At 39.3% G+C, this 25,505-nt stretch overlaps 2 protein-coding genes across 2 annotated transcripts in view; one reads left to right on the top strand and one right to left on the bottom strand.

Annotated features, from left to right (window-relative positions):
* The window catches only part of LOC126187485 (L-seryl-tRNA(Sec) kinase), a 115,088-nt gene that overhangs the window by 50,645 nt on the left and 38,938 nt on the right, over positions 1-25,505 (top strand). The window lies entirely within an intron of this gene.
* Positions 1-25,505, bottom strand: part of LOC126187484 (ferrochelatase, mitochondrial) — a 68,717-nt gene that overhangs the window by 38,113 nt on the left and 5,099 nt on the right. The window contains exons 2-4 of the mRNA XM_049928591.1: positions 23,831-24,038; positions 13,189-13,291; positions 12,534-12,652 (exon numbers count right to left, since the gene is read on the bottom strand). Coding sequence (XP_049784548.1) covers positions 12,534-12,652; positions 13,189-13,291; positions 23,831-24,038 — 430 coding nt within the window. The remainder of the gene's footprint in view (positions 1-12,533; positions 12,653-13,188; positions 13,292-23,830; positions 24,039-25,505) is intronic.

Genomic DNA, 25,505 nt, shown 5'->3' with positions numbered 1-25,505 from the left:
CGGCTGTTAGAAGGGGGGCAAGTTCTTTCGCGTACTCTGTTTAGAATCGAACTGGTATCCCGTCAGGTCCAGTGGACTTTCCTCTGTTGAGTGATTCCAGTTGCTTTTCTATTCCTTGGACACTTATTTCAATGTCAGCCATTTTTTCGTTTGTGCGAGAATTTAGAGAAGGAACTGCAGTGCGGTCTTCCTCTGTGAAACAGCTTTGGAAAAAGGTGTTTAGTATTTCAGCTTTACGCGTGTCATCCTCTGTTTCAATGCCTTCATCATCCCGGAGTGTCTGGATATGCTGTTTCGATCCACTTACTGATTTAACGTAAGACCAGAACTTCCTAGGATTTTCTGTCAAGTCGGTACATAGAATTTTACTTTCGAATTCACTGAACGCTTCACGCATAGCCCTCCTTATGCTAACTTTGACATTGTTTAGCTTCTGTTTGTCTGAGAGGTTTTGGCTGCGTTTAAACTTGGAGTGAAGCTCTCGTTGCTTTCGCAGTAGTTTCCTAACTTTGTTGTTGTACCACGGTGGGTTTTTCCCGTCCCTCACAGTTTTACTCGGCACGTACCTGTCTAAAACGCATTTTACGATTGCCTTGAACTTTTTCCATAAACACTCAACATTGTCAGTGTCGGAACAGAAATTTTCGTTTTGATATGTTAGGTAGTCTGAAATCTGCCTTCTATTACTCTTGCTAAACAGATAAACCTTCCTCCCTTTTTTTATATTCCTATTTACTTCCATATTCAGGGATGCTGCAACGGCCTTATGATCACTGATTGCCATGAGGCAAGGTGTTGGGAGCAAAGGTTGTGCAAGGATGGATGAAGATACTGTTTAGCTTCGGTGGGAGCGATGGGGATGAAAGTGAGTAGGACATTACTCATTTCAGGGCATGACAAGAGATAGTCAAAACTCTGGAGGAGAATGCGATGTTGATGCTCCAGTTCTGGTTGGTAATGAGACACGAGGAGAATGCTCCTTTGTGGTCACATGGTGGGACTTTGGGAGGGGTGGGTGAATGGAGAGATAATGCATGGGAGATCTGTTCCTGTGCGGTAGCATTCTTGCTTCCCACGCCCGGGTTCGATTCCCGGCAGGGTCAGGGATTTTCTCTGCCTTGTGACGACTGGGTGTTGTGTCATGTCCTTAGGTTAGTTAGGTTTAAGTAGTTCTAAGTTCTTGGGGACTGATGACCATAGATGTTAAGTCCCATAGTGCTCAGAGACATTTGAACCATTTTTTAGATCTGTTTCTGTACATTATTGTAAGGGTAATTACAGTCTGTTTAGGCCTCAATGAGACCCTTGGTATATTTCAAGAGGGACTGCTCGTCACTCCAGATGTGATGGCCATGGGTGGTGAGGCTTGTATGGGGGGGGGGGCTTCTTGGCGTCAAATGGGTGGCAGCTGTTGAAGTGGAGGTATTGCTGGTGGTTGCTAGGTTTGATATGGATGGAGGTACTGATGTAGCAGTCTTTGAGGGGAGATCAAACTTCGAGGAAGGCGGCTTGTTGGGTTGACAACCAACTGAAGCAAATGGGGCAGAAGGTGTGGAAGTTCTGGAGGAATGTGGATAGGGTGTCCTTGCCCTCAATCCAGATCATGAAGATGTCATCAGTGCATTGGAACCAGGTGAGGAGTTTGGGATTCTGGGTTGTTAGGAAGAATTCCTCTTGATGGCCTATGAATAGGTTGGCAGAAAATGGTGTTATGCGGGTGTCCAGTGCCGTACTGCAGATTTGTTTTAGGTGATGTCTTCTAAGGAGAAGTAATTCTCAGTGAAGATGTAGCTGGTCATGGTGACAATGAATGAGATTGTAGGTTTGGAATACTTCATGCCTTGGGTCAGGTAGTGTTCAATAGCAGCTAGGCAATGAGCATTAGGGAGGTGGTATAAACAGTGATGAGCAGGGCACCATGCAGTAAAGGAACAGGAACTGTGGAGAGTCCATGGAGGAAATGGTTGGTATCTTTTATACTACTGGCAAGTATTCTTAACATTGAACTGCTGTGGAACTCTTGAACATATTCTGATTTAGAAAGCATCACAAGTGTAAAACTCAGCTTGTCTTTTCTTACACAATATCCTGTGAACCATGGATGATGGGCAACAGGCAGATTTCATATTCCTAGATTTTTGGAACGCGTTTGAACACAATGCCACACTGCAGATTGGTAACAAGGGTCCAAGCATATGAAATAAGGTTTCCAGATATATGATTGTCTCAACAACTCCTTAAGTAATAGAACCCAGTTTGTTGTCCTTGACAATGAGTGTTCATCAGAAACAGGTGTGTCATCAATAGTGCCCCACAGAACGTGAGGTCTGCTCTTGTTCTCTATATACATAAATAATCTGAATATAATAGAGGGAAACATTCCATATGGGAAAAATATACCTAAAAACAAAGATGATGTAACTTACCAAACGAAAGCGTTGGCATGTTGATAGACACACAAACACAAATACACACACAAAATTCAAGCTTTCGCAACCAACGGTTGCTTCGTCAGGAAAGAGGGAAGGAGAGGGAAAGACGAAAGGATGTGGGTTTTAAGCGAGAGGGTAAGGATGTCTGCTTGTGTCTGTATATGTGCGGATGGATATGTGTGTGTGTGTGTGTGTGTGTGTGTGTGTGTGTGTGTGAGTGTGTGTGTACGCGAGTGTATACCTGTCCTTTTTCCCCCCAAAGGTAAGTCTTTCCGCTCCCGGGATTGGAATGACTCCTTACCCTCTCCCTTAAAACCCATATCCTTTTATCTTTCCCTCTCCTTCCCTCTTTCCTGATGAAGCAACCGTTGGTTGCGAAAGCTTGAATTTTGTGTGTGTGTTTGTGTTCGTTTGTGTGTCTGTCGACCTGCCAGCACTTTCATTTGGTAAGTCACATCATCTTTGTTTTGAGATTAGATTAGATTAATACTAGTTCCATGGAATTTTGTGTGTGTGTTTGTGTGTCTATCATCATGCCAACGCTTTCGTTTGGTAAGTTACATCATCTTTATTTTTAGATACACAAATAATCTGATAGACAGTGTGAGTGGCAATCTGTGACTGTTTTCTGATGACACTGTTGTGTGCTTTCAGGTGACTGTAAGAGGATACAAGATGGTTTGGATAGAATTTCTAATTGGAGAGATGAATGGCAGCGTGCCCTAAATGTATAAAAATGTGAGTTAATTCAGACGACTAGTAAAAATAATGCTGTAATGTTTGAATACAGTATTAGTGGTGTGCTGCTTGACAAAGTCAAATTAACTAAAAATCTAATGTTGCAAAAAGCAATATGATATGCAGTGAGCATGTAAGGTGGGTAGTAGGAATGGCAAGTAGTCATTTTCGGTTTACTGGTAGAATCTTACGCAAGAGTAACTCACATGTCAAGCAGAGTGCATATGCAATGCTGGTGTGGCCCATTCTAGAATATTGCTTAAGTGTTTGGGATCCCCACAAGGTTAGATTAAAAACAAACATTGAGGCAATTTATAGGCAAGCTGCTAGATTTGTTGCTGTCATGTTCTGTCAACACACGGGTATTATGAAGATGCTCCATGAACTAAAATGGGAATTCCTGGAGTGAAGGTGATGTTCTTTTTGTAAAAGACTATTGAGAAAACTTAGAAAATCAGCATTTGCCATTTTCTGAAGAATGATTCCACTGCTGCCAACATACGTTTCCCCATAAGGACTGACAAGATAAGGTAAGAGAAATTAGAGCACAAATGAAGGAATACTGACAGACATATTTCCCTTGCATCATTTACGAGTGGAATATGAAGAGAAATAACTACTAATTGTAAAAGGTACCCTGCACCATGGATCATGCGGTGGCTTGCGGAGTATGTACATAAGGTTGAAAGGGACACACAGATCACTCAAATCCCAAGATGAGAGGCACCCACCTGTTAAGAACACAAACGGGAACAAGAATAAAGGGGAGGTGTCAGAGAAAGTAGCTGACAACCTTGTCCACTGCACTCATTCATGCTGCAGACAATGAAACAGAGGTTTCAACAGAAGAACAGTGGGGTGCTGTGTGTTAAATAATAATAGAAGGAGTGTGGGGAACAGAAATTCATCAAATAGTGGCACAGGTGTATGGAGCCCACTGCATGTCTGTTACCAGGGTCTAGGTGTGGCACAAGTGACTCTGAGAAGGATGGATAACATTAGCCAAAGATGTGTGATTTGGAAAATTGGGAGGGTGACCAATGTTTGCTACAGGCTTATTTGGCAGACTGTCCAGCAATACCATGTCTTCAGGTGCTTGATACAAATGACATTTAACTAACTTGGAATGATCATGGAGAAAGAATTGCAAGAAAAATAATGAGTTCATGTGTGCTGAATGAAAGTGATTACTTTTTTCAAACTAGGTTCATTGTCTTAATGTACATGCAGACATTCTGTTACTTCCATTTCTGTACCAATTTATAAAAGCAACATCATGCACATTATTTAGTTTCTTGGCACTTGTCTTTCACATAATCACAACTGACTCAGATTTAATACTTCCCAGGAAGGCAACTCTGCAGTGGACATGGATTTATGTTGTTCACTTTGCTACTACTTGACAGTTAATAAGGACTGGCAGGTCTGGTTTCTGTTATTATACGGGTCTCACAAATTCTCCACTCAAGTCACATTAAACTTTGCAACAACTCTGTCACAGAAAATTCAAGGTCCTTATCATGAATTAAAATTTCTTTATTTAATGTCAAATGTCTAATATTCTGCACTATGTCAGCAAAATACTGTACAGTATCATAAAACATAAGAAACTTCGGAGGAGTAACATAAGTAGGTGCACTTATGCCAAAACACACGAAACAGTCCAATAGCTATGGATATCTCTCTTTCGGTCCATTAGCAGTTTCAGTGTCCATGACACAATCATACTTAAGATTACTTTCATAACATCGAAGCACTTAAATTTCAGTTAATATAGGATGCATTACAATCCAGTCCTTGATCATTTCCTCACTTTCCACTGACTTCAGAAAACATACTCAAGGAACATAAACTTGTTTCCAGGACAGCATGTTGGAAAGGGTTACAGAATTACGGATATCTTAATGACAAGACATTTGTCATACAACAATGCCAAAACATTTTATTCAGAAAGTTCTGAAACTTTTCAACAGTAGATTTGTGCCACAATAACAAAGTTATTATGGTGTAGCATCACTCCTAACTGTCTCACATGCTTTGCATGTTCTTTATGAAGTGTGTCGAAAGTTATGTTGATGGTCAGTCTCTATCCTGCAAATGGGCTGTGAGTGGAAGATTCCTTGGTGGTGGTTGAATGTCAGCAGTTCATCCCTTTATCTCCTTGCTGCAATTCCAAAAATGCTCTGCGGATTCAAATCAGGTGACTCCTTTTGCCAGACTTTTTTGGTGGACCTCTAAGGAATTCATCCATCAAAACATCTCTATGGTGATGTACATTACTGTTTATGATGAGAAGATAACAGCACCTCTGAAAAGTCACACATGTTATTCCAGAATAAGATTCCCCCCCTTTTGTGAATTACATCTTTTGAAATTGTGGGGCAGATCCTCATAGAAACCTGAAACTGATAGCAGTGACATTTTTGTGGAAAATTTAAGTGTATATTGGAGGAATACACAAATGGGAAATGGAGGTAATGTATTTGTCGCAGCAGACAAGAAATTCAAATCCACTGAGGTAGAAATTAAAGCTGTATGTGAGATTGTTTGGGCAAGACTCAATATCAAGGGTGAGCATAAATTGATAATTCAGTCTTTCTATTACCCTCCAGACTCATCTCCTAATGTAACTAAAAACTTTGGCAAAAACCTCATTTCACTTGTATGTAAGTTCCCAACCATACTGTAATCATGAGTGGAGACTTTAGTCATCCGACAATTAATTGGGAAATTTACAGTTTTGTTAGTGATAGGCATGATAAGACATCCTGTGAAACTTTACTAACTGCTCTCTGAAAATTAACCAGAACAAATAGCTAGGAACCACACTCAGCTGGAAATATATTTGATCTAATGGCAACAAACAGACCTGACCTCTTTGAGGACACCCACATCAAAACTGGCATCAGTGACCATGATGCGGTTGTGGTAACAATGGCTGCACAAGTACACAATTGAAACAAGCAGAAAGATATATTTGTTCAGTAAACTAGAAAAAAAAAATCAGTAGTGTCATACCTCAATGAGGAACTTGAAGCTTACAGCACAGGGCACAAGCGTCTAGAGGAACTATAGCTCATGTTTAAAACAATAGCTGATCCTGCATGGGATAGTTATGTACCCAGCAGAACAGTGCATAATCAGAGGGAACCTCCATGGTATACAGTCACTGTAAGGAAACTTCTAAAGAAACTGAGATTACTGCACAATAGGTGTAAAATAAAGTGTAGGACTACAGATAGAGAGGTGCTGAATGAAACACAATTTGATTGTAAAGAGAGCAATGCATGATGCCTTCAATGACTACCATACCAGAATATTGTCAAGTGATCTTTCACAGAACCCAAAGAAATTCTGCTCATATGTAAAGGCTGTTAGTGGCATCAAAGTTAGTTTCCACTCCTCAGTGAATGAGATATGAACTGAAATTGAGGGTAGCAGAGCAAAAGCTACAATGCTTAACTCCATCTTCAAATGTTCCTTAACATAGGAAAACCCAGGAGAATTGCCCCCATTTAATCCTCATACCACTGAAAAGATGAATGAAATAAGTATTAGTGTCAGCGGTGTTGAGAAACAGCTGAAATCGTTAACATTGAACAAGCTCCAGGGCCCAATGGAATTCCTGTCAGATTTTATACTGAACTTGTAGCTGAGTTAGACCCTCTTCTAACTAAAATCTATTGTAGATTCCTTGAACAAAAGCCATGTGATCTTGGAAAAACACATGGGTCACACCCATCTACAAGAAGGGTAGTAGAAGTGATTCACAAAAACACAATCCAATATCCTTGATATCGATTTGTTGTAGGATCTTGGAACATATTCTGAGCTCAAACATGAGGTATCTGGAACAGAATGCCCCCCTCTATGCCAACCAGCAAGGATTTTGACTCACACTTTTCTCACATCATACTGAAAGCTTTGGATCAAGGTAACCAGATAGATGCAGTATTTCTTGATTTCTGAAAAGCATACAGTGTACCATACCTACGGTTATTGTCAAAAGTCCAATCATACGTGGTATCAAGTGAAATTTGTGACTGGATTGAGGGCTTTTTGGTAGGGATGATGCAACATGTTATCTTGGATGGACAGCCATCATCAGATGTAAAGTAGCTTCGGATGTGCCCCAGGGAAGTGTATTGGGACCCTTGCTGTTCATGTTGTATATTAATTACCTTGAAGACAATATTAATAGTAAAATCTGCCTTTTGTAGATGTGCTGTTATCTACAATGAAGTACTATCTGAAAGAAGTTGCATAAATATTCAGCCAGATCTTGATAAGATTTCAAAGTGGTGCAGAGATTGGCAACTTGCTTTAAATGTTCAGAAATGTAAAATTTTGTACTTCACAAAATGAAAAAATATGGTATCCTATGATTATAATATCAACAAGTCACTGTTGGAATCGGCCAACTCACACAAATACATGTGTGCAAGATTTTGTAGGGATACGAAATGGAGTTATCACATAGGTTGTCATGAGTAAAGCAGGTGGCACACTTCAGTTTAAAGGTAGAATACTGGGGAAGTGCAATCAATCTACAAAGGAGATTGCTTAAAAAAATCGCTTGTGTGACCAGTTCTAGAATACTGTTCAAGTGAGTGTGGCCCATACCAGATAGGACTAACAGGGGATACTGAATGTATACAGAGAAGGGCACCACAAATGGTCACAGGTTTGTTTAATCTGTGGGAGAGTGTAACAGAGATACTGAAGAAACTGAAGTGGTAAACCTTTGAAAATAGATGTGAATCATCCCGAGAAAGTCTATTAACAAAGTCTCAAGAACCGACCTTAAATGATCACTTTAGGAATATACCACAATCCCCTACTCATCACTCACATAGGGATAGTGGAGATAAGATCAGAAAAATTACTTTACACACAGAGGCATTCAAACAATCGTTCTACCAACATTCCATACGTGAAAGCAACATGACGAAACCCTAATAACTGGTACAATGGGTTGTACCCTCCATCATGCACCTCATGCTGGTTTGCAGAGTGTAGATGTAGATACAAAAAAAAGTAATTTGGACTGCATGGCTGAGACATGATCTCAGACGACAACTTAAAATGGGATTAATATTGTCCATAAAATAATAACAGATATGTTTTATATACTGAAATTTTAAAACCAGCTCAACAATGTTACTGTACACAATGTCTAATCTTATATCATTTCAAAACTACTTATTGTAAATTTAATCAATCTCATTTAAAATCAATTATGTCATTTCAATACAATGGTGACTACAGACCATTTGCATGCACTTCTCCATAATGGTACACCAGAATTTCCCTTCCGAAGAGTAGATACACTTTGTCTTTCACTACAGAAGGAAAAATATAAGAAGATAAGCACAGATGTAAATTTTATCTTTATTTTGACTTTACATAATCTCAGATTGAGGTTGCTCATTGAATTACTACTTAATATTTTATTAAAAATTTATGACACACACACACACACACACACACACACACACGACCACAGTCAGGCTGACCTGAGGAGCCAGAGACGCTGGTCTTGTGTGTGTGTGTTTTTTGTCTATTTTGACAAAGGATTTGTTGGCCAAAAGCTCACTTTCCAACTGTCTTTTTGTTGTGCATATCTGTGACTCAGGAATAACAAATCATTCAAGTATCTACAGGCATTAACAATATTCCCCAAACCACCATTGGAAATGTGAAACTTCTTTCACTCGTCCAACATGCTATCTCCTAAAACGAGGACTCCACCACAGTTAAACTGATCTCTTTCCATGACTATGGCTTCAGCAAAAGATCTTCCAGGAGGGGGGTGGGGGAGGGGGATTGAAGGGCCTCTCTGGTTCATCTGACAAATAGGTTTTGGGCACTGTCTGTGTCTGATAAATATCCTGAGCCAGATCCATTTGCTTGCAATGTTTCAGGGAAAGCCTCTCAGCCTGCTAGATCTGGGCAGTCATTTTAGTGTGTATTGGGCCCCTCAGGAATATGGCTGCCAAGAAGAGGAAGGAATCCAGTGTGCACTGTGTTTGCATACTGAGAGGAGTCATTCCAGATGTGGAATAGGTGCTTCTGGATGCCATGAAGAGCATAGGGTGCAGCCAACTGCAGATGGTGTCTCATGTTGGTACAAATGATGTGTGTCACTTTGGATTGGAAGAGATTCTCTCTGGTTTTGGGCCAGTAGCTGAAGTGGTAAAGGTTGCCAGTCTTGCTTTTGTAATGAATGTGGAGCTCACCATCTGCTGCACTGCAATAGGACTGACTGCGGACCTTTGATACAGAGTCCAGAGGAGGGCCTGTATCTGAGGCTCAGACAGTTCTGTGACTGTAGGGTACAGATTCCTCAACTTGTGCCATAAGATGATGGGGTTTCAGGTTCTGCTTTACATGTTATGGGTCTGCTACACATAAGAAGTGGCTACATGAGTAGCAGGGCCAATACTGTATGGACTGGGTGGTTTCTTAGGTTAGAAGGGCTTTGGAAAGCGTAGAAATGTCTTCAGTCTCAAAGGATGCAGGATGAAGACAGACTTAGCGAACCAGTGTTATTGTACCTGTAAACTGTCATTGCTGTGTTGGGAAAGAACCAGAGCTCCAAGCACTAACCAAATGCACTGAAGCTCAAATCATTATAGGTGCAGGAAGCTAGCTAAAGCCAGAGATAAATTCAGATGAATTTTTTACAAAGGACCTAACCATGTTGAGAAAGGATAGATTAAATACAGTTTGTGGTGGAGATTTTACAGCTGTCAGAAGTATTTTACCTTGTAGTTAAATTGAAGTAGATAGTTCCTGTGAGTCAGCATGGATAAAGCTTGTAGTTGATAACTGGAATAAGTAAATAATTGGTTCCTTTTACCAACCCCCAACTCAGGCCAGATCATGAAGTTACTGAACAGTTCAAGGAAAACTTGAGTCATCTCAAATCCGTACCTGACTCGTACCATCATAGTTGGTAGTGACTTCAATCTACCTTCGATATGTTGGCGAAAATACTTGTTCAAAGCCAGTGGTAGGTATAAAACATGGTCAGAAATCATACTGAACACTTTATCTGAAAATTATTTTGAACTATTAGTTCAGAAGCCCATTTGAAGTGTAAATGCTTGTAAAAACATACTTGGCCTCTTAGCAACAAATAATTCTGTGCAAATAGGGAGCACTGTGATGGATACAGGTATTAGTGAGCATAACGTCACTGCAGCAAGACTGAATACTGTAACATTCAAATCCACCAAAATCTAGCTATGTAATCATAGACCAGATGTGGTTTATGTTCAAAGAAGTAGTATTGATGGCAACTGAGATAAACATACCAAATAAATCAATGAGGGATGGTACTAATCCTCCCATGGTACACAAAACAGGGCAGAACACTGATGCAAAAGCAATGATAAAAACATGCCAAATTTAAAAGAATACAAAACCCCAGGATTGGTGAAGTTTTACAGAAGGTTGCAAATTTAGTTTGAACTTAAGTGTGAGATGCTTTTAATTGTTTCCATAATGAAACTCTGTCTCGAATCTGAAAGAAAACCCAAAGAGTGTCTTGTCATATCTAAAGTACACCAGCGACAAGATGCAATCAGTACTCAGTATTGACACTGTGTGATAGCAATGGCAATGTTACTGATGACATTGCCACTAACGGTTTCCCAAAATTCCTTCATCAAAGATGAAGTAAATAGTCCAGAAATCAAATTAAGAACAACTGCTAACATGAGTAACTTAGTTGTAGATATTCTAAGTGTAGTGAAGCAGCTTAAATCACGTAATAAAGGTAATGCCTCCAGTCCAGATTGTATACGAGTTAGGTTCCTTTCAGAGTACTCTGATACAACAGCTCCATACTTAGCAATGATACACAACCACACACTCATTAAAAGATCTAAAGACTGGAAAGCTGCACAGGTCACATCAATACTCAAGAAAGTAAATAGAAGTAATCTGCTGAATTAAAGATCCTTACCACTTGAATCGATTTGCAGTAGGATTTTAGAACATATACAATGTTCGAACTTCACAAATTACCTTAAAGGAAATGATTTATTGACAAACAGCCAATGTGGATTCATAAAATATTGTTCTTGTGAAACACAACCAGCTATTTATTTCTCGTGAAGTATTGAGTGCTATCAATTGGCGATGTCAAACTGACACCATAGTTTTCAGTTTCCAGAAAATTTGTGACACTATACATCATAAGCAAGTTCCAATCAAATTGTGTGCCTGTAGAGTATTGTATCAGTTGTGTCACTGGATTTGTGATTTCCTATCAGAAAGGTCACAGTTCATAGCAACTGATGGAAAGTCATCGCCTAAAACAGAAGTAAACCTGGCATTCCCCAAGGAAGCTTTATAGGCCCTCTGTTGTTCATGATCTGTATAAGTGATGTAGGAAACAATGTGAGCAGCCCTCTTAGATTGTTTGCGGATGATGCTGTAATTTGCTGCCTTGTCAGCTGACCAAAACCACATGCAAAATGGTATAGACAAGATATGTGTGTAGTGCAAAAAGTGGCAAGCGATTTTAAATAGTGAAAACTGTTAAATAATCCACATGAGTGCTAATAAAAATCTGCTAAATTCCAGCTACCATGATAAATCATGCAAATATAAAGGCTGGGAATTCAACTAAATACTTAGCGATTGCAACGGCAAATAACATAAACTGGAATGATCGCACAGATAATGTTGTGGGGAAAGAGAACGAAAGACCATGATTTACTGGCAGAACATTGAAAAATACATCCAACTGGCTGAGGAAGTGAAGGACATGTGGTATCAGGATAAAGTAGACATTATACCAATTACACTATCAACTACAGGAGTCATACCACACAATATCCACCAGTACATCAATGCAATACAGCTACATCCAAAGTATATATACAACTACAGAAATCTGTAATTATTGCTACATATTCAATTACCCGAAAGTTCCTAAATGCAATGTAACATATACTGTAAAGTTAAAAGGAAGTCACGCTTGATCAAGGTCCGCGTCACTTTCCATTTTTAACCAGACATAATGTCTGAGAAAGGAAAAAATAATAATAATAACAATAATAATAGAAAATCACAAAAAATGATGAAAGGCAGTTGCCGATGAATGATGTGTCAAATTTAAAAAACTGGAAAAATTTACAACTTTTTAAGTTCAATTCTTTTTATAGTATTAGTACATCTATATGTGTGTGTTGAAACACGTAGACAGACAGACTTCTTTCAAGTGTGCCTATATATCCACTATTTATCTTCTGTGTCATTTCCTGTACTCAATTTTTACTGTTTCGTACTTCAGCCAGTAAAAATTTATTTTCTGAGAAAATGATGTTTCACTTGTAACACTGGACTTACTTTTCTATTTTTTCCAGAGTTTCTTCTGTGAGAGGGTTAGCATATCGGAAGGCAATATAATGTTTGTGCGGAGCAGTTTCTGGTGACACACGATCAAGTTTCTTACATAATAAATTTCCCTGAAATAAAACGAAGCAGTTTTAACAAAGTCATCATGCATTTTTAAATACAATCATTATATGCTAGAGGAAATAAATAATTTATTATGTAATACAATTATTAATTTCTCTGCAATGAACAACAAAATTTCAGGTTTTTTTTTATTTATTTTTTATTCTGTGAGCCCAATTTCAATCAACTCCAAGTTGTTGATAATATAGGGTAAATCTTAAGTACCTCTATGGTTTCACAAAACAATTGCTGAAAACTACAAGATACACACAAAAATGACAACATCAATGGATAGAGCATCTTTTAAAGTTGCAAGTTCATAATATGCAACATGTCATAATTGCACTGGGTGGCAAGTGTATCAAAAAAGTATGAGCATACTGATCTTTGCCATGTCACAAATGGCACCCATATTGAGAACCTGTAATTCTAGTTAAAAACTAATAGAGATACTCTAACACTGATAGGTCTCTATTTTCTGTATATCTTATATTTTGCATGTCATCATCTTCTAAAAAAACCAGAGGTTAAGGGTTTTCATTACCTGCAGATCTGTCCATTTTAGAATTGGAGAGCCACCACCTATTTCACTGTATTTCTTCTGCACTTCAGGCGTTCTTCTTTTGGCAATGTATGGACCTAATGTTCTGGTAAAATAAATCATCATTAAATTCTTCAATAAAACAATACAGAACAAATGTAACCCCATAATATCTACAATTTGTCTTCTTTATATATATTTCTCACAAGCTAGTATCCATTGCATTTTGATTTTCTTATTTTATTGGGTTGTCCCAAAGTGGGTTGGAAAATAAAGGCAAATTTAGAAATATAACTTTTTATATATAACAAGAGGAGACCAATTACAATATGGGAGCAAAGATAATCATAGTTTATTGTTATCATGGGCATTACTGAAATAGGCCCAATTAATTAATTTTGTTACTGGATTTTGTTAGTTATTAATTTCTAACTATGTAACAAATTCTGGGGAAGCTCCTTGAATTAAACAATTATAAAAAGACTTTTATCTTAGAGAAGAGAGTATACATGTTTGAATTAAAATGCAATGAAAAAATATTATATCATACATTATCAAATAGAACTACCAATGAGATCTGTATTAATTTAGAAAACAAAGCGTATGGAGCCAAATAAATAAACATATGGATGATGAAGTGTAGTGCTTCCAGTTTTATATGGCAGTTTCCACTTTCTGAAAAAATAAAAACCATTATGTTACTTTGTTAAACATATAAATTTCTTTTAAATGAATTATGAAATGAACCAGTTCAGACACATCAATGGCTATTAACTGCACAAACTGTGATGGCTAATGGTGTATGATGATGGTGATGATGATGATGATAATCGTGATCATGATCATGATGATAAGAAATAGTTTACTTTACATTGTCATCTTTAGTGCACTTACCAAAATAATGAGTGAGTGATTGTACATTAAAAATTATCAGTATAACAAATATTAAACACCTTTCAATTTACAGAAAATGTTAACAGATAAAAATACGAAACACTACTGCACATAGGTTAATAAACTAAAAATGGATAATACAGCCGCTCTCCAACAAACAGAACATCAAACCTGGAAATTTAGACTGCAATCCAAATATCACACAGAACGACTGGGTTCTCCATCGTTATCCTCCCCCTTCTCACTCCCCTGATTATAATGGAACTACTTTACTGTTTTTTTCTCTATGAGGGAAAACTTCAATATCATCAACTCACTCTTCTTTTTCTATGCAATTTTTAAATACTTTTACAGTCAGTTCTCGAGTAGAATAAGTGTCCCCCCCCCCCACACACACACACCATTTTCTATGGCCAGATATCATTTCTACATGACTTATTACAGTCAGTTATCCCACTGATTTTCTGGAGATAAAAACAACCAGGTTTGGAAGCTTTCTGTTTATTTTAATGATTACTGAGTCTCCTTCATCAGTCTATTACATGTTTGATTAGTTAGTGCGAGACTATCAATTAACAATTCGAATAGGAGATGCTGTAGAAAAGACATTACATGATGTAAACTCTGAGAGCGTGGTTGACTGCCATGCAGGTGACCTGTTTCAGTTCTGGCCACTACCAGGGACTTTCCGTGGTGGGAGTATTGGAATGGGATCTACTCAGCATCATGATACCAACTGAGCTGAAGAGCTAGTTGAATAAGGAGGAGTCGCATCCCACATCTGCTGACCCAACACCAGGAGGGAGAGTGGTGTGATGATTCACACCATTTCATACTGCATCCAGATGATGCCATTGGCTGAGGATGACACAGCGGTTGGTCAGGCCCAATTGGCCCATCTGTGGTCAGAACAGTAGTGGTGTGTGTGTGTGTGTGTGTGTGTGTGTGTGTGTGTTTTCCAAGATGAAGCAACAACGATATTACTTTTTCTCATATAAATCTCACATAATTATCATGGCTAATGAAATGAGAGAAATTTAGGCTTACCTGAGGTGCACTGTCAGTTATCCCTGAGTAAAAAAAAAAACTGTAAGACCGGCCAGAACAATACTGGTACACTACAGTGGCTGCAGTGTACTTTTGTATGTATATACATATATATCTAAAAACAAAGATGATGTGACTTACCAAAAGAAAGCGCTGGCAGGTCGATAGACACATTGTTTGTGTGTCTGTCGACCTGCCAGCGCTTTCATTTGTTAAGTCACATCATCTTTGTTTTTAGATATATTTTGCCCATGTGGAATGTTTCCCTAATAGAAGGAAACAATCCATGAAGGAAAAATATACCTAAAAACAAAGATGATGTGACTTACCAAATGAAAGTGCTGGCAGGTCAACAGACACACAAACGAACACAAACATACACACAAAATTCAAGCTTTCGCAACAAACTGTTGCCTCATCAGGAAAGAGGGAAGGAGAGGGAAAGACGAAAGGATGTGGGTTTTAAGGGAGAGGGTAAGGAGTCATTCCAGTCCCGGGAGCGGAAAGACTTACCTTATGGGGAAAAAAGGACGGGTATACACTCGCGCACACACACACATATCCATCCACACATATACAGACACAAGCAGACATATTTAAAGACAAAGAGTTTGGGCAGAGATGTCAGTCGAGGCAGAAGTGCAGAGGCAAAGATGTTGTTGAATGACAGGTGAGGTATGAGTGGCGGCAACTTGAAATTAGCGGAGATTGAGGCCTGGTGGATAACGGGAAGAGAGGATATATTGAAGAGCAAGTTCCCATCTCCGGAGTTCGGATAGGTTGGTGTTAGTAGGAAGTATCCAGATAACCCGGACGGTGTAACACTGCGCCAAGATGTGCTGGTCGTGCACCAAGGCATGTTTAGCCACAGGGTGATCCTCATTACCAACAAACACTGTCTGCCTGTGTCCATTCATGCGAATGGACAGTTTGTTGCTGGTCATTCCCACATAGAATGCATCACAGTGTAGGCAGGTCAGTTGGTAGATCACGTGGGTGCTTTCACACGTGGCTCTGCCTTTGATTGTGTACACCTTCCGGGTTACAGGACTGGAGTAGGTGGTGGTGGGAGGGTGCATGGGACAGGTTTTACACCGGGGGCGGTTACAAGGGTAGGAGCCAGAGGGTAGCAGACACAAAGACACAAGCAGACATTTGTAAAGGCAAAGAGTTTCAAATGTCTGCTTGTGTCTGTGTGTGTGCGGGTGGATGTGTGTGTGTGTGTGTGTGTGTGTGTGTGTGAGTTTATACCTGTCCTTTTTTCCTCCTAGGGTAAGTCTTTCCGCTCCCGGGATTGGAGTGACTCCTTACCCTCTCCTTGAAACCCATATCCTTTTGTCTTTTGTCTTTCCCTCTCCTTCCCTCTTTCCTGACGAGGCAACCGTTGGTTGCGAAAGCTAGAATTTTGTGTGTATGTTTGTGTGTCTATCGACCTGCCAGCACTTTTGTTTGGTAAGTCTCATCATCTTTCATATATATATAGTTATAATAGAAGGAAACATTCCACATTTTGTGTGTATGTTTGTGTTCGTTTGTCTGTCTGTCGACCTGCCAGCACTTTCATTTGGTAAGTCACATCATTTAGGTGTGTGTCTATATATATATAATAGAGGGAAACATTCCACGTGGGAAAAATATATCTAAAAAGAAAGATGATGAGACTTACCAAACAAAAGCGCTGGCAGGTCGATAGACACACAAACAAACACAAACATACACACAAAATTCAAGCTTTCGCAACAAACTGTTGCCTCATCAGGAAAGAGGGAAGGAGAGGGAAAGACGAAAGGATGTGGGTTTTAAGGGAGAAGGTAAGGAGTCATTCCAGTCCCGGGAGTGGAAAGACTTACCTTAGGGGGAAAAAAGGACGGGTATACACACGCACACACACACACACATATCCATCCACACATATACAGACATATTTAAAGACAAAGCTTTTTTAAATATATATATTTTCTTACTGACAATGCTGATCTTGTAATTGCCTTGTAATCTCTTGTCCATATCTGTTTCACATAGCTGTAAAGGTTATACATGCTGAGAAGTAATTATGTCTCTTCTACATTTTAAATTACTGGAATCTGTCTGTGAGTGGAGCAGTTGGCTATTGGGAGGGAGATTTTTTTTCCCTTCCGGTACACCTCTTTATCAAAATTTAAAAGCCACTATGAAAAAATGTGTCCCACCATCAAAGTCTTTTCATTAACACAATAATATGCTAAATATAAATGCAAGCATCGGTCAACTGGTGTGTTCCGTTTATACAATAAGATCACAAAAAACGAAAATTAGAAAGTTTGGATTTATTTAATGGTCTTTTTTTTTCTTTTGTGAAGAGTCTTGGGGAGACTGCTTATAATCAAGGGTCAAATTATATGGCTGTCCATCATATTTGTTTTCATTGGTGCAGTTATACGTTTAGCATTATTGCCTCTGGTACATCAATCCCTCTGAAGGACAGTGTCTCTATCTGGTGAAAATTGGTCATAGATGGGATAGTGATTTTCTACCACTGCTGTCAAGGACTTTACCACCGTGGTGCATTTTCTTAGCAGTTACAATACAATAAACTTTTAACCTTAATATTTAACCAGTAGGCATGCTAGTTTTCAAATCATTAACACCAAGTATGTTAGCATATTCTATATGCTAAGTGTGAACAACAGATTGTAGGAATATGTCATGCATTCCTGAAAGTACTTTAGTTTTGCTGCATTAATATGATTTAAAAAAAATTTAATATGATTTATGCTGAGATAAACGAATTTTTTTGCTGATGAAGACTTTATGGCAAAGCCAGCAACTGCTTTCTTAGGTGTGCATATCGATGAAAACCATATAGCAGACATGCTAAAAGGTTCAGTTTCTACTACTTTTTTCATAAGAATAATTACCAACTTTATGAATACAGAAGTCAGTACATTAATATGTTTAGTATACTTTCATTCACTAATGTCTTATGGGATAATATGCTAGGGTAACTCTTCACTTAGGCTAAAAGTATCCATTGCACAAAAGAAAGTAATTAGAATTATTTGTGAGATTCACTCACAAACATCTTGCAGGAATCTCTTTAAGCAGATGGAAATATTAACCAAAACCTTACAGTATATTTATTTATTTAAGAAATTCATTATCAACTATCCATCTGAGTTTGAGAATAACAGAGATATTCACAAGTATAACACTTGAAAGAAAAAGGAACTTGATTACCTTTTAATGAATATAGCCTTAGCACAGAAAGGGGTGATATAATATAGGCAGCTGTAAAACTGTTTGACAATCTACGAAAGGAAATGAAATGTCTGCCAGATACCACCAGGGTCTTTAAAATTAAAGATGTTTCTCCTCAACAATTTCTTCCATACTAGGAGGAATACTTGAATAGAAATAATTAGTAATTTTTATTGAGTAGGCCTGTAAATTACCAGTGTGTTGGCATATAAATACACTCCTGGAAATGGAAAAAAGAACACATTGACACCGGTGTGTCAGACCCACCATACTTGCTCCGGACACTGCGAGAGGGCTGTACAAGCAATGATCACACGCACGGCACAGCGGACACACCAGGAACCACGGTGTTGGCCGTCGAATGGCGCTAGCTGCGCAGCATTTGTGCACCGCCGCCGTCAATGTCAGCCAGTTTGCTGTGGCATACGGAGCTCCATCGCAGTCTTTAACACTGGTAGCATGCCGCGACAGCGTGGACGTGAACCGTATGTGCAGTTGACGGACTTTGAGCGAGGGCGTATAGTGGGCATGCGGGAGGCCGGGTGGACGTACCGCCGAATTGCTCAACATGTGGGGCGTGAGGTCTCCACAGTACATCGATGTTGTCGCCAGTGGTCGGCGGAAGGTGCACGTGCCCGACGACCTGGGACCGGACCGCAGCGACGCACGGATGCACGCCAAGACCGTAGGATCCTACGCAGTGCCGTAGGGGACCGCACCGCCACTTCCCAGCAAATTAGGGACACTGTTGCTCCTGGGGTATCGGCGAGGACCATTCGCAACCGTCTCCATGAAGCTGGGCTACGGTCCCGCACACCGTTAGGCTGTCTTCCGCTCACGCCCCAACATCGTGCAGCCCGCCTCCAGTGGTGTCGCGACAGGCGTGAATGGAGGGACGAATGGAGACGTGTTGTCTTCAGCGATGAGAGTATCTTCTGCCTTGGTGCCAATGATGGTCGTATGCGTGTTTGGCGCCGTGCAGGTGAGCGCCACAATCAGGACTGCATACGACCGAGGCACACAGGGCCAACACCCGGCATCATGATGTGGGGAGCAATCTCCTACACTGGCCGTACACCACTGGTGATCGTCGAGGGGACACTGAATAGTGCACGGTACATCCAAACCGTCATCGGACCCATCGTTCTACCATTCCTAGACCGGCAAGGGAACTTGCTGTTCCAACAGGACAATGCACGTCCGCATGTATCCCGTGCCACCCAACGTGCTCTAGAAGGTGTAAGTCAACTACCCTGGCCAGCAAGATCTCCAGATCTGTCCCCCATTGAGCATGTTTGGGACTGGATGAAGCGTTGTCTCACGCGGTCTGCACGTCCAGCATGAACGCTGGTCCAACTGAGGCGCCAGGTGGAAATGGCATGGCAAGCCGTTCCACAGGACTACATCCAGCATCTCTACGATCGTCTCCATGGGAGAATAGCAGCCTGCATTGCTGCGAAAGGTGAATATACACTGTACTAGTGCCGACATTGTGCATGCTCTGTTGCCTGTGTCTATGTGCCTGTGGTTCTGTCAGTGTGATCATGTGATGTATCTGACCCCAGGAATGTGTCAATCAAGTTTCCCCTTCCTGGGACAATGAATTCACGGTGTTCTTATTTCAATTTCCAGGAGTGTATTTCTTTGTTCATATGCATAAAAATATTTCCTAAGGAAGTAAATGTAGTTAACTCTTTAAACAACTGGGCATACTGAGAAGAGGTTTTGGAGTGAGCACCACATATATCCATATTACACATTCCTGTACAGCAAATAGGTTTCTTCTTCTTTTTTTTCAGTGATGTACTATCCTAGAACATGACATCATAAGGCATTAGTGAATGAAAATAGGAATGAAAGTCAACTTTTTGACATTTTCCTCTCCAAAAATCTGATACAATCTGTAATGCACAAGCTGCAGAGCTTAGATGTTTATGAAGATTTGCAGAATGTGCATTCCAGTTCAGGTTCTTATCTATATAAATACTTAATAATTTACAATAGTCTGTCTCATTTTTTGATTTATTCTTATTTATTCTTACACATTATTTCTAATAGTGTGATCATGCCTCATGCAGTACAGACTTACATGTTTTGTGTTTTAGTTAACTATAGTCTTTTTGCAGAGAACCAATCATTAATTTTCAAGAAAATTTTATTTACATTTTGAAGAGTAAATGCTTCTCCATTGATTTTGATTGTAGCACTCACATTGTGGACAAAGAAAATTATTTCTGCCTCTCGTATATATGATGGCAAATCATTTATAAGATTCATGAGTCGTTAAGCTGCTTGTGTGATAGTTTTCGCATTTATTTCTCATTTATGTCTTAGGGATTATGTAGATGATATTTTTCTGATAGTACGTCTACAGTCTAACTTCAATATGATCAAGTGGATTACACTTATACCAGTGATTTAATAAATTGTTAAAGAATGTGATCTGTTCCTTCTGCACCACAAAAGTCTGTCAAACTCTGATTCTAGCATCGGATCCCCTATGTCTTCCAAATCAACACCCAGTTCTTCCCCCATGTAGAGACCCTCTGTGTGCCCTTTCCAGATAACCAAACTCTCTTCTGTGTTTAACAGTGGAATTCCTTTGCACTTTTAATTTGGCATTTTTACCTTAAATTTCACTGAAATTATTTTGACATTTCTATATGCTGAATCTGGCCTGATAATTGTTTCGTTTTTGATTTATCCTGTAGTCATTTCCATTTAGGTTCTCTATACTTTCTGTAGATTTCATTTCTGAGTGACTTATATTGCTTTATTTCTTTCTTCTGGCAAATTTTTGTATTTCCTTTTTTTGCCAATCAAGTGAAATATTTCTTCCGTGACCCACAGTTTCTTTCAGTTACCTTCCTTGACCTGCACTTATGTATCCAACATCTATGACTGTCCTTTTATGGGCTGTTAATTTCTCTTAACTTGAACTGTCAGCTATGTTTTTCATATCACAGTTCTACAGCCTCAGAGAACTTCAGGCACAAACCAACATTCCTCAACCTGTCAGTAGCCCTCTTTACACACTGATGCTTCCTGACGTGTGATTCTTTATCTGCTATTACCAGCTGATATACATAGCAGAACTAAAGGAATCTTTTGCTTCTCCTATTCCTGATACCAAGGCTGTATCCTCATCACCAAACCTATGATTCTCTCTCTCTCTCTCTCTCTCTCTCTCTCTCTCTCTCTCTCTCTCTCCCCCCTCCATTTTTTGCTTCTGACTTTGGCATGCTGGCTGTTTATTCCTTATGATGAGAAAATAATACTATCACTGAACTGTTCACAATAACTCACTCTTTACCCTAACTTCCTATTCATAACAAATCTTACACCTGTAATATAATTTTCTACTGCTGTTGATATTACCCTATATTTCTCTTCTTTTCTACTGCATCTAATTGTGGCCTTTTCACATTTGCTATCTTTCCTTCCATATTTAGGTTTCTAAAATTGCATGCTTCAATTCATAAAATGTTACCTCTTCATTGGTTTTCGAGTGTTGCTCATGATCACTTTTCCCTTGGCAATTCCATTCCAGAGATGTGAATGGGGAAACTATTCCAGAATTTTTTGCCAATGGACAGCACAAAATGACACTATTTTCCAATTACGTGTTGTATTTTCCGTTGTCGATCCATATTGTGTACCTTCGATGCAGTGGTTTCAATTGCATTCTGCATCCTCATGATGTTGATCATTGCTAATTTTTTCCTCCTTTGGGGACAGTTTTCTGCCTCGAGGGCAAGGAGGTGCCAGGGGGACCAGTGTGCTATCTCCCAATTACTGGCCACAGTTTTCTATTTGGGCGATTTATGGCTATATTTCAACTCCGTGTATTGGCCCTGATGGGCCTTTCAGTACTAACTGGCTGTCATGACATCCTCTGCCAATGGCACCATTCAGATGTGGTATGGGGTTAGCCTACAGCTCTCCTGACCTTTGTCAGCTTCCTTGGCCTTGGGTCTGCCACTTATCACACAAGAAGCTACTCAATTGGCACCTTGAGGTTGAATACACATCATATCACTCCTTCCATCAAAGAAAATCTCTGGCATCAACAGGAATGGAATCTGGCTTCTCCACATAGCAGTCCCATGACCACTTAGCTGCTGAGATGGACGGGATCTATCATGCATATTGTTTAAAAGGAGGGGTTAACTCAGCAGCAAAGTCTGACAGAATTTGAAAGGGAGTCCACTCGATTTTGGGGTCTTGTTCAATTTCAGCAATTTCAACTGTTTCTTGATGCCACTGACAACAACATCTATATCATTCACACATGCAGTGGTATAAGAACCGATCTGAGAAGGTAGTCCTGGATCCTCCTTTAGAAATAAATATTTGAAAGTTGAGTTTAGTAATTCTGCTTTTGGCTTGCTACCCTCAGTTCATGTTTCTGTGTTGAGCACAAGTGTCTGGATGTCAACTTTGGTGCTGCTGACAGTCAATTTTTTTTGGGTTTTGAGACAGGTCTTTCAATAGGATTTTGTTATAGTGTTCATTCACGACTTTGGGCATCACCTTTTGACAGCTAACCATGTTTCATTTAGCATTCTAACCAACTTTCATCTTCAAGAGTTTCTCTCATGTTTGAACTCATTAATCCAGCTGCAAATATTCACACACCAATTTGCATTTGGCCCTACCTTACATACAAAATCATCATGCAGAAATGCTCTCATGTCAACCCCATTGCTACCTCAGTATAACTGGTGCACAAAACTAAACAAGTGTACGGCTGGTGTCCCACCTAGTAGACCAAGCAAGGTGAAACTTGCATGTTTTACCAAGAACTGGTGTCACTGCCAAGCACATTTCTTGGAACTGAAACAGTCAACTGCAGCACAGGAGACTTCAAAAATGAATGACCTTTGCACAAATTTCAGTATTAGCATATTAACTGTAACCTGTGCTGTTCCAGTTGTATGTTGTGATGGCTTATCTTACTTTACCCTCCTCCTCCCCTACAACTACTAATCATCATCTATGTGCATTGTTCCCACCCCCTTGCTGCTCTTTTTCTACCAGCATTTCATTTTAACTATTTATTTTATACAGAGAGCAGGGAGAGTAATGACTGTATCATTGTTTAAAACGTATTGTATTTTTCTTTGACACAATCTAGGGGAACAGAGTGAATATAATGTGTAAAAAAACCAAAGACTTTCACTTAATACTTTGTCTACTTATTTGTCATGAACATTTTGCCTATCATTCTTATTCTGGAAGGCAGTGACTATCTTTAATGGGAAGGGTGAATCCTTCATCAACTTATGTGTTCCAGTAAATTTAAAGATGTAAAAGTAATTTAATTATGTAAAATTATTGAGGCTAACTTGGAACAAAAATCTCCATAGTAGAAGGACGCTCCACTTCAGACTATTCTAACCTAGGACAAAAAGCACATAATTTCCTGACAATTTTGCAGAACACAGAAATACACTTTCTTACTTACCCTTGTACAGGCAGTTGAATCATATCTCTATCTGTCATTATTCTAAGCAAGTAGTCATGGACTTCATCTGTTGTCTTGGGACCACCCATGTTCAGCATAAGGATTGCTGTCTTTGGTGCAGTCACAGATTCTGACAAGGGTTGTGATGCTGCTTTTGTAGACAAATATTTCAGTTGTTTCATGTTATTAGTTACTGGAAGATGTCGACCTGACCACAAAGAATACCAGGAGGTAATGAAGCATAGTAAAATATTATAGTGGAAGTTTTACATTTGGAAAATAACAATGAGATAACAAATTTCCTGAATGGGAATAAAACTGCACTCTTATCCTTCTGGGGACTGAATGGCTACAATTTTTAAGACACTGGTCATAAAGAGGAGTCACACTATAATAACAAAGTGTTTCTGCAGAAACTAGGCGCACTTGCTTCAACCTTTCAAAGTAGCTACTTTCTTCCTAATATGAATACATAAAGTAAGAAGTTACCTAAAGAGGCTACATGATAATCCTTAAAAATAAGTGACATAAAACCCAGTAACTGCCTGACACAACCATTATGTAACTGAGTTCATCTAGAAGCAAGTAACAATATAACAAACATATGTATGACAAATGCTTAAAAAACTATGAGACTTTGGAAAAAGTCAAATCATGAAACACTCAGAGAGAAGATGGTCATTTTGGAGAAACAGTAGTGACTGTGGCATTCTCTTTGCACAGTGTGAATGATAAAGTGCATGTAGGGCTAGTGTAAAATAACTTGGCACCTGCGCAGAAACGCATTCTCGTTCTCAACACTGGAAAAGTCCACTTCTTTGTTTTGAAGGGCACTCACCTTAGTATGCTGTTGTCTGCTGAGCTGTGCACTTCCCCTGCTAGAAGCAACTATCAGAGTTGTCAAATTATTTGTCTTACAGGCATATCTTATTAACAGTATAATTCACAGGTTTGTTAGCTGTAGCTTAGAAGTTCTGCTTGTGAGTAGCCTTCAGTTTCTGAATTGCGCCTCCCCCACTGTGCAATGACTGCTTGCAATTGAACCTCCACTGTTATCGTTGTCCAAAACCCTACCATGTCCTCAGTACAGGCACATGTACTCTACCAGAATGTTCTGAAAGATCCATGCAAATCATCATAGAGTTCTTCAAACACTTACCAATCCCTAACTGTCATTATCACTCAGATTTTGTGTGGTCATCAACGAAGATAAAATTCGACTTGGCAGGATGGTTGGTCGTCTTATCCGGCTCAAGTTTGCAGGCTAACTGCAAAATATCACTACTGGAATTATTGGTTGTACAGTATATGGAAGCAGGAAATACAATTTCAACTGTCTCTAGTTGTGATATGGGAAACTGTGTGTCTTTACCTTAGTGGAGACAGCTCAGAGTGCACTGTTGAACATTGTATCTCTGAGATATTTCATTTTTTCTGAAAATCTGCAAGGTCTATGCCTGTCATTCAACTTGATTATTTATTTATTTATTTTTGTTAACTCATTCCAAGGGTGAAATTGAGGGTAAATCACTACAAATCTGCCATGAGATTCCTAACAATTATCAGTCTTCTGTGAAACATTTGAGCATGCCTTGCTGATGATGTTATGATGGATGACTTTTTTTAATGTCATTGTTAAGCAGTAAATTTATCTGCAATAAATGGTCTGCTGTTT

This window comes from Schistocerca cancellata, chromosome 5 (genome assembly GCF_023864275.1).
Source record: "Schistocerca cancellata isolate TAMUIC-IGC-003103 chromosome 5, iqSchCanc2.1, whole genome shotgun sequence".
Taxonomy (NCBI): domain Eukaryota; kingdom Metazoa; phylum Arthropoda; class Insecta; order Orthoptera; family Acrididae; genus Schistocerca; species Schistocerca cancellata.
The sequence above is the reverse complement of the archived record's forward strand: the minus strand, read 5'-3'. Positions and strand labels throughout refer to the sequence as shown.